General features: G+C 39.9%; 3 protein-coding genes across 12 annotated transcripts in view; 1 reads left to right on the top strand and 2 right to left on the bottom strand.

Annotated features, from left to right (window-relative positions):
* The first annotated feature begins 198 nt into the window (after positions 1 to 198).
* tymp (thymidine phosphorylase) lies at positions 199 to 3,913 on the top strand. The gene is made up of 10 exons (XM_072453889.1): positions 199 to 217; positions 1,619 to 1,741; positions 1,811 to 2,013; positions 2,093 to 2,191; positions 2,262 to 2,391; positions 2,466 to 2,584; positions 2,659 to 2,821; positions 2,901 to 3,128; positions 3,482 to 3,622; positions 3,705 to 3,913. The coding sequence occupies exons 2-10, from the start codon at positions 1,624 to 1,626 to the stop codon at positions 3,866 to 3,868; spliced, it is 1,365 nt and encodes a 454-aa protein (XP_072309990.1). The 5' UTR covers positions 199 to 217; positions 1,619 to 1,623; the 3' UTR covers positions 3,869 to 3,913.
* An 82-nt stretch (positions 3,914 to 3,995) lies between these two features.
* lsm8 (LSM8 homolog, U6 small nuclear RNA associated) lies at positions 3,996 to 5,930 on the bottom strand. Its single transcript, XM_072453890.1, has 4 exons — positions 5,719 to 5,930; positions 5,469 to 5,509; positions 4,279 to 4,406; positions 3,996 to 4,195 (listed from the first exon to the last, which is right to left on the bottom strand). The coding sequence occupies exons 1-4, from the start codon at positions 5,747 to 5,749 to the stop codon at positions 4,105 to 4,107; spliced, it is 291 nt and encodes a 96-aa protein (XP_072309991.1). The 5' UTR covers positions 5,750 to 5,930; the 3' UTR covers positions 3,996 to 4,104.
* A 684-nt stretch (positions 5,931 to 6,614) lies between these two features.
* grip1 (glutamate receptor interacting protein 1) overlaps positions 6,615 to 12,500 on the bottom strand; it is a 35,380-nt gene continuing 29,494 nt past the window's right edge. For 5 of the 10 annotated variants that reach the window (XM_072453883.1, XM_072453885.1, XM_072453878.1 and 2 more), the window contains 7 exons: positions 11,840 to 11,878; positions 11,524 to 11,635; positions 11,237 to 11,269; positions 10,299 to 10,409; positions 10,102 to 10,218; positions 9,857 to 10,003; positions 6,615 to 9,770 (listed from right to left, as the gene is read on the bottom strand). In XM_072453883.1, the coding sequence (XP_072309984.1) occupies positions 9,495 to 9,770; positions 9,857 to 10,003; positions 10,102 to 10,218; positions 10,299 to 10,409; positions 11,237 to 11,269; positions 11,524 to 11,635; positions 11,840 to 11,878 (835 nt within the window). In that variant the 3' untranslated portion in view covers positions 6,615 to 9,494. The remainder of the gene's footprint in view (positions 9,771 to 9,856; positions 10,004 to 10,101; positions 10,219 to 10,298; positions 10,410 to 11,236; positions 11,270 to 11,523; positions 11,636 to 11,839; positions 11,879 to 12,500) is intronic. The other 5 variants (XM_072453879.1, XM_072453887.1, XM_072453888.1 and 2 more) reach the window with 3 other exon arrangements.

Here is a 12,500-nt window from a genome sequence, read left to right as displayed (position 1 = left end):
TATATAGATCATTACAGAAATCACACCAATCACAGGCCTTCGCCGCCGGTGGGTGGATCCCGTTTGAATTTCATGAGCTTTCGACTCGTGACGTCAGAGCAAGTCGGGGTAAAGTCGGACACAAATCTGCACCGCGTTCAGATCAACATTGATCTACACCGATGTGATCTGCGCAGGTCCTGCTTCTGTTGTACTTGACAACCTTTCACCTGATCAGGTATGTCAATGCTCTTATTTAAATAAATTAAATCAGATCATTTTGAAATTAAAAAAAATGTAAATTTGGTTTATCCTATGTCAGACCTATTTATTTGGCTAAATAGGTCTGACATAGGATATGTATATAGTTTAATCATTGTTTAATGTTCTGTTACTTATGTGCCATACTTGTAGCAGTGCCAGGGTTATGTTTTATTATTTGAGAACGAACATTGGTCTTTGGTCAAGTTTTTTTTTACTGATTCGTGGCTTGCAGGGAGTGAATATAAACCTTTGATAATAGTGTCAATGTCAAAGTTGATTTATAAAGCACACTTAAAACTTTAAAAGCCTATTGTTAACAAGGGTCTAGTGTTTGCATGTAAATATGGTGTTTGATTTGTCCATCATTTAGTTAGTCACTCCGGTTTAGTTATTAGTTTATTATTAGAGCTATGCTTTACGTTCCTATTCACTAGTTGTAACCTGATCTCCAGCTATAGTCCAGCCAATCACGTCCTCTTACTCTCCACCAATCATAGTTCAGCACCTGACGGGACTTCTGTGTGTTTAGCAAAATTGTTGTGTTGTTTTCCCCCTTCGTATGGCACAAGGTGCCTCCGTCTGCTTCCCGTTCGTCGTGTGCTTTTCCTGTGTGTTTGGTCCTTGTGAATGTGAGTTTATTCCTCCTAATGCTTCGTCTTTGTCTGTTTTAACTGTGTTATTATTAGTCATTACCTGTTGTTAGTTTGTCTTGTTAATCCGGCTCCATCTCGGCAGTGTAATCTGCGCCGACGATGCGTTCAGGGCCCATAGGCCAGCATCACTCCGCAGCACGCTGGCGCTAATGGTGATGCGTTCAAGGACGCTCGGAATTTATAGTTTTTGGCGAGAAAATGGCTGGAGATCATTGCTCTGATGTGTTGTTGTGAATGTTGCTGCTTGTATACTGTTCCCATTTGAACTTGTTTTAACGTAGCAAACTATTCACACCTTTACTGTTTATACATACTATGTTTATCTGCCCATATTCATTGAATTATTGTGTTTTAATATCCATTATTCACTGTACTTCTGTATTGTAGAAACCTAACCCCAAACATCAAACCACACATCAAACCTCAAACATCAAGCAAAATAAAGAGTGATAAGCAAAGCTGACATCCTCCTTTGTTCTGGCCGGACAACCTCGGAAGATTGGGGAAATATATATACAGAAATTATACAGTCCTTCAGAGGTCGCAAGATTGGGTCTCCTTCCCAACGCCTCATTTACACCTATGGTGCTGTACAGAAAAGTGCAGTAGTGTCTACTGTGATTTCACAAACCGCTATTCCCATAAAATGTCATGGTCCTCACTCCTCAAACAAAAAAAATCTACTTGAACGAGTGACTGATTTAACCATTTACTACTTGCAGCCAAAATGCAGTCCATCCCAGACCTGATAGCAAAGAAAAGAGATGGTAAAGCATTGAGTACAGAGGAGATTCAAACATTCATTAATGCTGTTACAAACAAAACAGTACAAGAATGTCAGACAGGTATGTGACACACTGGCCCATGTTGAAAGGTCTGCTTTTATGTTCAGTTTTTTACTTTTAACCTTTCAGGGGCCATGCTTATGGCTATTTATCTGAAGGGCATGACTGTCGCAGAGACCCAGGTGCTCACTCGAGAAATGATGTCATCCGGGGAAGTAATGTCATGGCCTGATGCATGGGCGGGGCATGTGGTTGACAAACATTCAACTGGAGGAGTGGGAGATAAAGTCAGCCTGGTATTAGCACCTGCATTAGCTGCTTGTAACTGTAAGGTACATGACAATAGTACTGAGACATCCATAACATGATGATCGTGACCTTACCTACATGACACGAGTGTGTACCCTGCAGGTGCCCATGATCAGTGGGCGTGGTCTGGCGCATACAGGAGGCACTCTGGATAAACTTGAATCAATTCCTGGGTTTAACATTCAACAAACACAGTCCGAGGTAAAACAAATAAATAGAATATTGGTTGTGAGTAAATATGTTCTTGCATTTGTAAGTACGCTTATTGCAGATTCTGGAGGTTCTGACCTCAGTGGGCTGTTGCATTGTGGGCCAGACTGAGATGCTGGTTCCTGCAGACCGAGTTCTGTACGCTCTAAGAGATGCCACTAGCACAGTGGACAGCCTACCACTCATTACTGGTGCTCAATTAAAGATGATCAATGACCACTATGTACAGATGTGCTGGCTAAAAGTTCTTGTTTGTTTTTTACAGGTTCTATTATCTCGAAGAAGGGGGCAGAATCTTTATCAGCTCTGGTGCTTGATGTTAAATTTGGAAGAGCAGCTCTGTACAAAGACTTAGTCAATGCCAGAGAACTAGCACAATCTTTGGTTTGCATCTTATCCTCTACAGTTATTGCTATGAGAAAATATCCAATGCGTAATTCCAAATGCTCTTTCACCAGGTAACCGCTGGAAATAGTTTGGGTGTCCGTACAGCGGCGGTCCTCAGCAGTATGAATTCAATAATTGGCCGATGTGTGGGCAACAGTTTAGAGGTGATTGAATCTCTTGAGACACTGAAGGGGAACGGTCCTGATGACCTGATGGAGCTGGTGACCACGCTTGGTAAAATACAGCCCACATAGGCAGGTTTCCTACTTGTTGCTGTATGATTTATTTCTAAACTGTTTATTTGTTTGTCCAGGGGGCGTGTTGCTAATGATGACAGGTGTGGCGTCCAACTTATCAGAGGGGAAAACTAGGATCTCTGAAGCTGTGACTGGAGGAGAAGCCCTTTCAAAATTCCAGGCCATGATGGAGGCTCAAGGCGTGACCAAAGAGACGGCTCAGCTGCTTTGCTCTGAAAATGCTGACTATTATCAAGTTCTGAGAAAATCTAAGACATGCATTGAACTGAAGACACAGGAACGCGGTAATTACACTATAAACACAGTAGTGGATGAACCCAACAACCCGGGCTGTGCAAATGTTGTCAGAAAAGTGTTCAAACGCAATGAATTTGATCCTGGTAAATCTATTTATTATAACTAAATATCTTTTAACGTGTACATATTTGCAACAAAATTTCCCCTTGTGAGGACATTAAAGGATTATCTTATCTTATATTTGCTCAAAAACAAACCATTCCATTTGTCACGCCAGTTTTAATAATATAACAGTATAGCTGGTGAGGAATAGGTTTCACCACCCAGGCTGTATACTGTTACTAAGACGATTGTATGCTTGCCTGTTGCCTGACGTTTGACTTCAGTACTGTGGTCCCAGGTGTGGTTGAGGACATAGATGGCTTGTGTTTGGCCCACGTCCTCCATAAACTGGGAGCAGGAAGATCACGTACCGGAGAACGTATTAAACACAGTGTGGGGGCGGAGCTGCTGGTGGCACTGGGTGAAAATGTGTCAGAAGGTAAGGAAGATTGACACGAAGCAAGTACGGTTTTGTTTTGTTCATTTCTACCACTTCTATATTCAACTTGTTTCTATTGCAGGTTCTCCCTGGTTGAGGCTTCACTATGAGACACCGGCCCCGACTCCAGAGCAAATGGCCCAGCTGCAGAACAGTTTGGTTCTAGCATCAGAGGAAAACACAAACTACCAGAAACGAGATCTAGTCCAGGACATTCTGCTGCCAGCTACAAATCATATTCTGTAATCAAAGAATGCTGGTGTCACATTTACAGTAAAGGGCCATCTGAAATATGAATTTGTTTTTTTAGTATCATCTGTTCTCTGATGTGTTTAAGATATGATTGTAACAAAAGACTTACAATTCAACAAACTCTTTAAAGAAGTCACTCTTTTATTTATAAAAGACCCAACAAAAAATGTCTAACAAGAAGAAATTTGTCTAAACCATCAGTCCTCAAGAGTTAGCGGTTTGGTTTTCGGTCAGTGCACAACAGAGTTCAATGGTTCAGCTCTAATGTTTCCTAAATCCAGTGTGGAGTCCGTCTCTTCGTCAATCTCCCCAATCACTGCCCTGCAATGCCAACAATAAACCTAGTATTACACCACGCATTCAGATTTTAATGAGAAGTGCATAGATATTTGAAAGTGACTTACACATTATCGCCTCGAACAATGTACAGTCCCAGGACCACCTGCTCCACACCCTGACTCGAACTGAACACTCGCTCATGGCTCTCATCCAGGATCAAGTTGATGGTCTGATCAAAGCCTTTCAGGGTGCCCTACAGACATAACATACAGTTTTGTGTTATTTATTTGCACATAAAAGAAAAACATTGCAAAAAGAGTGTGAGAGGTCTTTAAGACCACCTTCCTAAAACACACTGCTAACAAACAGGCAAGTGCCTTTCTCACTTTAGTACATTACATAACATTTCATATTATATTATATATTTGTATGAACTAACATCACTTGTAATTGTCCTTTAAAAGAATCTAGTGTGGAAATGGATTCAAGAGTGAGGATAAATGATTCCAGAGGGGCAGCCCCCTGTACATGAGTGTTGTTTGATTAGTTGTAGTTCTGCACAAGGGAAGACAAAAGTCTGCAGTGTCTCATTGAATAAGCACGAACATCTGAATAATACAAACAAAAGTTGAGATAAACTTTAGGCAAAGCACTGGACATGAGCACATACTTATACAGAGATAATATAGCTGTTAGCATTAAATATTGTCAAAATGTTGTATTTTCTGACCAAAGGAGCAGATGAAGACAGTCTGAATAAGTCATCATTTGAAAAAAATATATTTTGTATTAATAACAATTTGTTGATATATACGTCTCACAAGAAGCATTTATACAAGAGCAAACTTTACCCAAATTACTTCATTTTTTGGTATGATATTTCCTGGTCAGTTTTTGGTCGATGTTTACGCCTAAAAATGTAGTTTGAGCAACTTGGTTAGTTGAGATGTGGAATGGTCCAAAACAATTGCTTGATTGTCCACAATTTGGCACAAATAATGTACTGGGTTCCACACAGCAGCACAGTGCAGTACAGAGAAGTGGGCAGAGATAGGGGGTAAGGGAAAACAGGACTGTACTAAGCACTCAAACCTCAAATGCAGGACAAAACATGATGAGGGATCCCTTTTGTAACACCGTTTAAAAGCTCATAAAAGTTGTATTTACATGTCTACATTAAGATGCTGTAAGTGTGCATTGAACACTGAGACACATGTTTAAAGAGAACTAATCATATGATAATGTTAATAAGATCAAGTGTCAGAATATCTATTCTACACAGAAAACGGATTAATGAATAATAAACTGGATTTACCACAATCATGCGTCCATCTGAAGTGACAATAGCCACAGTGCCTGATAAACAAGTTAAGAAAATATTTTACCAGAACAAAACATTAATGATGAAACGGTAAAACACAAAAATCGGAATCTACATCGTACGAATTAATCTCTGTCCAGCGGCGTAAACATGTGAATCTGAGCAAGGCTAACATCGAGGCTAAAAGCAATGAGCTAACTAGCATCTATTTATTACACAGCGCAGGAAACTGGTTCAAGGATACGGTTTATGTAGCTCTCCAGAGCAGTGGACATCTTTCCGACTGATCTTGGTGGTTGCTTATGTGGCAAATGACAAGTAAAACACAAACTGCGGTCAATTAGGACAGGTGCAGCAACGAAGTAAGGCAGCTAAATGCTAAATGCTACAAACACACTGGCTCAGACCAGACTAATCACACACCGAACAAAAACTAACCGAACAGAAGAGTCAGAGTGCGGCCACAGAGGCGCTACTGTTGTCTCCATCCTGTGGACAGTCAAGTTACTACATCAACTATTTCTTTTTCTTTTTTGTCTCATTTTATTCGTGGCTCTTTCTAGTAAATAGGCCCATAATAATAAAAAAAAACAATCTTCGTATTAATAATCATATTGTTGGGATAGTAGTTGATATTAGTAAAGTCTAGTTGAGTGTTTCTCAAATGGTGGTGGGTGTACCAGCGGTGGACCTTTTCTGGTGGATGGAAAAGATGAAGACGTTCTGTAGATTTAGATCAGGGCTGCCCCCAGACCAATTTTGGTTGGCCTTCAAGGTTCCTGCTGAATTGGCACAAATTACCTAATGTATACTTTTTTCAAATTGTGAAGAAAACAAACTTTTTGATGTGATACAGACTTATTAATGTCAATAATGTACAAACACATCAAACGGACATCCATCCAATGCAATATTTTGATGGATTCACTTCATTTTCAAGTCTGTTGCCCTTCGGCTCCCCATATGTATCATAATATGGCTATTGATGAAAAAGGTTTGGACACCCCCAATTTACATAATTTCAAATGTGGTTAGTTAGGCTATATTTATGATAAATCATAAATTCAGTGTGTTGTACTCTGCGAGAACTGTGAGAACCACAGAATGAAGTGGATATTATGAATGAAAGATGACACACACTTCTCACATTTCTTCATCTTTATTCTTGCTCAGTAGTCATCCATATAAAGGGGAGTGAAAGAGAGCAGTGGAGCCCAACAGGACACAACACCAGGAACATCATGCTACCAAAGTATTAAATTTGTACAAAAATACTTTACAACATCCCTGTTCCTTTAAATAAAAATACAGTTTGGTTGGTTGGTGAAGCTACATGGACCCACAATCTGACCCACTATTATAAATGGCAGTGCAATGCATGTGTGTGTCTGTGTGTGCGCGTGGGTGGTCATTCCGGTGAGGCGATGAGTGCAAATATCTGCTATGTTGCACACACACACATACAACTAATTATGACACACGACAACCAGTGCATTCCACAGACAGTAGTGTGTATGGCTTTGATCACTCATAACTCTGTAGAAAATACAGATGGAGTTTTCACGACATCTTGAGACAAAAGACAACAGAGCAACCCACTACTTAGAACGAGCCCATTGAGCTTCCTATACTTTGCTTATACCATGCTAAAAACTTGAGATATAACTTATACATTTATACCAATTATCCAGAGAAACAAATTTGTTAACTTGTCTTTGTGCTGAATTCTATTTAGGTTTAGCCCTGTGTAACTCCTGGATTGGTCGAAATATAAAGGTGTAAAAGAAGCCTGTATGCTCATTTGCAAATATCATGACTATTCTTTCATGCTAAACATGACAAAATAGTGCTTTTATGTGCCAGGGAGATATTGAAGGAAAACCTTCATTTTTGAATAAATAAAACAAATGCTAACATGAGTCAAAACAGCATAACATATTCTAAACACACAAGTGACATTCGCCTCGGTCTTTACATAGCTTGGATAAAGCCTAATGTATAATAGTTTTGTTAAATGTTAGATTTTAATTTACACCTTGATACTGCAGTTTTGCATAGTCAAGTCTCCAAGTAGCATGATATCATTTCACTGTGCAGTCTTCAGATGTTAATCTTTGACTATGGCTCTTTGTAGCCCTGTTTGCAGTTGCATGATGATTTTTAGAGGTGTGCGTCTTGACTGAGGTTACAGACAGTTGACACAGTTTCTCATGGACTGTACATGTCATGTAAAGTGATGTCATAATCAGTATTAGCCCTCAAGTAGAGCACTTATAGACATGGAGGTCTTTTTAAGGACAAAGCAGAGAAGGCCAGTTTAAATAGTGAGATCAGACTGTGGTGAAAGCACAGATATGATGACACCACTCACAAATAAACGCACACGCACGCACACACACAATCACAGGCGGCCTGTTTTAACAGGATTTGTCTTTTTTGTTATGGAACATTGTGGCTTTAATGTGAATCAATGCATTGTGATTTTCAGGCTTTGATGTTATGATGTGAACAGCAACAAGACTAAACCATTGTTTTGTCTATTTTACATATTTTTGGGTTCAGTCTCAATGGAAAACAAACAAAACTGACACAGTCATTAAAAACACACAAATTGATTAGCATATTAAATTACGGTTACTGAGGGTCAAGGTCTGAGGTCGTGGTGGGGACATGCTTTCTCCTTCCTGGAACAGTTAAGTGAATATTGGCCATCACAAACAGACAGACAGGTAGGAAGCTTTTTCTGATTGGTTCCAGCCAATCACCAAATCTCTCAAAAACACCTCCCATCCATCATTCTGGCTGCCTTTTGGTCTAGAGTGAAAGGGGAAGGGTAGGGCAACGCCAAGGTAACATATTAATGTGGGAGGAGTTTCAACTGGCCTTGTGTTTTTCACACACACAGTTTCACTTGCGCACGCACGCACACGCACACGCACACGCACACGCACACACACACCAGCAAACATACACACAGTGTGGCCAGTCCAACAGGTGTAAACAGTAGAAAGAAATCTTATTGATCTGCTCAGCTTCATCATCATAATCAGCATGATAATTATTACTGTCTAGTCAGCAGATTTTTCATGGCACACAACTTAAACTATTTCAAAACTCACTTCTTTTTAAATAATAATTAATGCTCCGATTAAAGTAATCCAATCAGTGTTCTATGTAGGATATTAGAGCGCTGTAATAAAGTATACATTTTTTGATGTTCTATCAAGATGCTTAGACTGCTAATTCTATATTTAAACTCAGCTGCAACGAGCTGGCCCCTGAATGAAAACAGGAGGCTATTGTGTAATGCAGAAAATAAATAATTTTGGCACAGTTTCAACTATTAAAATTATTGACAGGTGTTTTATTTCTATCTTGGTTTTGCCTATTCGTCATTCGCAATGGAAACATCAGCTAGACCTGATTAACAATGGTTTGGGTAAAAGGCTGTCCATAGTCAACATGGCATTAGAGAGTCTAATCGGAGCATTTATTATTTCCATGGCAATGTATATTAATCAACACAATTGAGCAGTCCCACCAAAGTTTGTGCTGCTGTGGCACAGTAAGGTCTGAAACAAGATTCTGAGTTGTGTTTTTTTCCAGCCATACCTCTGTTTCCACTCAGACCAAAAATACTTGTTTTCACAGAGGCTCTGGCTTCAGTAGTTCTATAAACCTTTCCATGTAGGCGAGTCCGACTTGGCCCAGTTGTGGCTTCAGTAGTAATAACTCGGGTTCAATTGACAACTTTAAACAATTGGACGGTGAGAAGGCAAATAGTTGCAACAGTCCCTCTGTGTGCTTTCAGGCTGCCTTTGCAGTTCGACGTTTAGTGGTAATAGTTCCAAAGAGTGTGTAGCACCATGAACGGTCCACTCTGAACCAGTACAGATGGATAAAACATCTTTGTATTTCATATGCTATCTTCCTCTTGATCACTTCTCCAGTGAATCTAGTAAAAATGGTTCTATCCAGTAATATATATATATGTGTGTGTATGTGTGTGTATTTTTAATGCTATAAGGAATTATTATTAACTTGTCCAACAAGACCGGCCCCCACACTGTCCCCTGGTTGGTTCCATTTGATTGGACCATCTTCTCCGCTGATGGACAGCTCAGTGGGCTCTATGTTGGTGCTCGCTGGCGGAGATAAAGATGTGTTGTCAGTGTGATTCGTCATGACCGAGGAAATGGGATTTCGACTGATGACGAGTTCAAGGCGGTTTGGAGACTCTGCGATCAAAGGGACTACAAGGCAGCAGTCAAAGTCTCTGGTCCGAACATGGTTAATCTAAAATTATATAAAAAAAAAAAAAGCAAATGGATAGAAAATATTGATAATTTATACAGTGATTATGATGTGCAGAAGTATTTTACCTGAAGTATTCGGTCAAAGGCCTTGAGCCCGACTTGCTCTGCTGGACCTCCTGGTCGAATGTTGTTGATATAAACCCCTCGATCCAACAAACCATCTGAAACACTGAATCCAAAGTCATCCAGATCTGACACCTTTTCCAGAGTCATCTGCACAAACAGGGACATTACACATACTTCTTTATAGCATATGCCTTTTTACACTACAGAAACAATCTAATGTCTGTAAAACAGCGGCCATATTGTACCTTATGCAGTTCCACTGGGTTCTGGTTGAGGATTTCATTCACTTCCTGACGCATCTTCTTCATGGCAAAAGCTCTACGCTGAGGGTCGGATGGTAACGTGTTTGATCGCGCACTCACCTATACAATAGTAAAAGAGAGTTTTTGATTCACAACTGTGTATATGAATGATGCACACATTGATGAGGAGGAGTGGTTACTTGTGGACGGGAGTTGTTGCGCTCCTGAAAACTGGCCTGTCGTCCCAGTGTGCTGCGCGGAGGGGTCGGGTCATGGTTCAGACTGAGGCTTGAGCCTGACATGATTGTGGCCTACAACAGCAATTCAACACAAGGTCAAACCAACATCAAGAAACATTTAAAAACTGCATGGCTTCTGTTCCCAGGTAACATGAAGGTTGACCAGCAACTGTAAATACATTTATATGAGACTAACTTCAGCTAGTTTTAGTCATCTGTAACTTGATTTTAACAAACTTATTTTCTAATGTGATTGTACATATATTGTATTATTGCATTAATGTGATTAATTATTCAAACTATTGTATTGTAAGACCTTAATTTGACGTCTCTTTACAGAATATTTATTTAAATGTGCAAAGTTAAGTGCAAATCAGACATATGCATCAAATATTTCTCCAGCCCTTAATCTCACTATATATATAAAATTGTAAAAAAAATAAAAAACAATGTTGTGCTGTGTTATGTGGATCATCTCGCTGCAGCACAAACACTATTTTAGAGGTGATAATCTAAACGTATCACTTTTTTGCTCAAGCTTCACCCAAGTCACTCAGAAAATGCTCAAAAGATTCATTGGATGCATGCATGACCCACAGATCAGCTTCATGACTGGCAAAACAAACTACCAATCAGGCCTTGCACAAGCTTTCCCAGCATGCCTTGCTCAAACTGCCATGCCCGGTGCACCATGACGCTGCAACGTGACTGTTGAGAAGCTGGGTGATGTCACTCAAATGTCACAATGAGGTCACCATGGGCTTTGCTTGCTGCCAGGGTGCGGTTAGAGTCACATTCAAAAACAACTAAGATGTCCTGTGTTCTACAAAGCAGAAACTCCATATACTATGAAGAGAGGAGAGGAGGAGCGATTAGTAAGTGGGGAGAAAAGAGGATACCAGACTGAGGAGGTCCGTCTCCTTTCCAGACTCCTAGAAGAGAAGGAGCCATTTCTTTTTTTCCAACCTGATTTAAGATGGTTTATTGTGCATCTTATTTTTCATAGAAACAAAGTAAACAATTGCATAACAATTAAATGTTGGAATATTTTTTAAAGCCTATGTTATTAACAATAATTACTTTTAAGCAGGTACAACACAAAACATGGGTAATTGAACATATCCAACCCAGTGACTACCGGTATATGAATTATCAAATTAAAACAGTGGCATGTTACTTCACTCACCTCCAGCTCTCGCAGTATTCCACTCTGGCCACAGGTCTCGAGGTCCTCCAGTGCCTGGGACCAGAAGTTTTCCTCCTGGTCTGGCTCTGTCCCGTCATGTGCAACACTGAACCTACAAAAAGATATGCATTAACTCTTGGTGTGAACAGCAAAATAGCAGCATTTCACACAGTAACGGCCAGTGGGAGATGGACCTGTCATGCTGGTGTTGTGGGGACAAGCACTCAGATGTGTTTAGGGTTCAAAGGTCAACCTTGTGAGGGGAACTGCTGGTACAGGAGTGAGTGAGGGTTTAGAGTCAAAATGAGGGGGATACCTGCTGTCAGTGATTAGACCACTGGGATGGTTACATGCTCTGCAGACAGAGACATACTATTAATGTTAAATAACTTTCTTTGTTGAAGAAACTAGTATTATGTGTTCTCTATGGTGGAGAGCAGTGTTCCCAACACCCTGGGGGGGGACCCCTCGGGGTACGCGAGCACTTACCAGGTGGTACGGTACTTGGAATGGTTTCAGTTTTAAAAGGTGAAGTTGAGTGTATGATTTCCCCCCCCATTATATTAAATTTTACATAAATTTGAAAATAAATATCATAAAACAAGAACATGAAATTGAAATAATTGATCATTTAATGCTAGTTAACAGATGTATTTGCCTTGTAATTCAGTTAGGAGTGAGACAAAGCTTAAGGGCTACTCCAGACAAAAAACAAGAAGCAGGAAATGGAGATACAGAACTAGGGACAAGACAGAGTAGTGTAAATGTCTGCTAAGGCACTGATACTAAAGGACAGTTGAAGGTTGAGGTAAAAGAAAAGAAAGAAAAAAAAGGAAGCTCTTTCCCCTCAGCAAAAAAAGCCTATTTCACAGTGCTTCTTCAAAGTAATCTTCATACCTCAAAAAAGATTCTTATGTCTGTAGTGATCTAGCTGCACACCAAAATCTACAGTATTTTTATATCCACAACATCAAATA

Source organism: Eucyclogobius newberryi, unplaced genomic scaffold (assembly GCF_026437365.1).
Source record: "Eucyclogobius newberryi isolate DKJ021-1_F unplaced genomic scaffold, fEucNew1.0.hap1 SCAF_2, whole genome shotgun sequence".
Lineage (NCBI taxonomy): Eukaryota > Metazoa > Chordata > Actinopteri > Gobiiformes > Gobiidae > Eucyclogobius > Eucyclogobius newberryi.
This window is presented reverse-complemented; position numbering and strand designations above follow the sequence as displayed.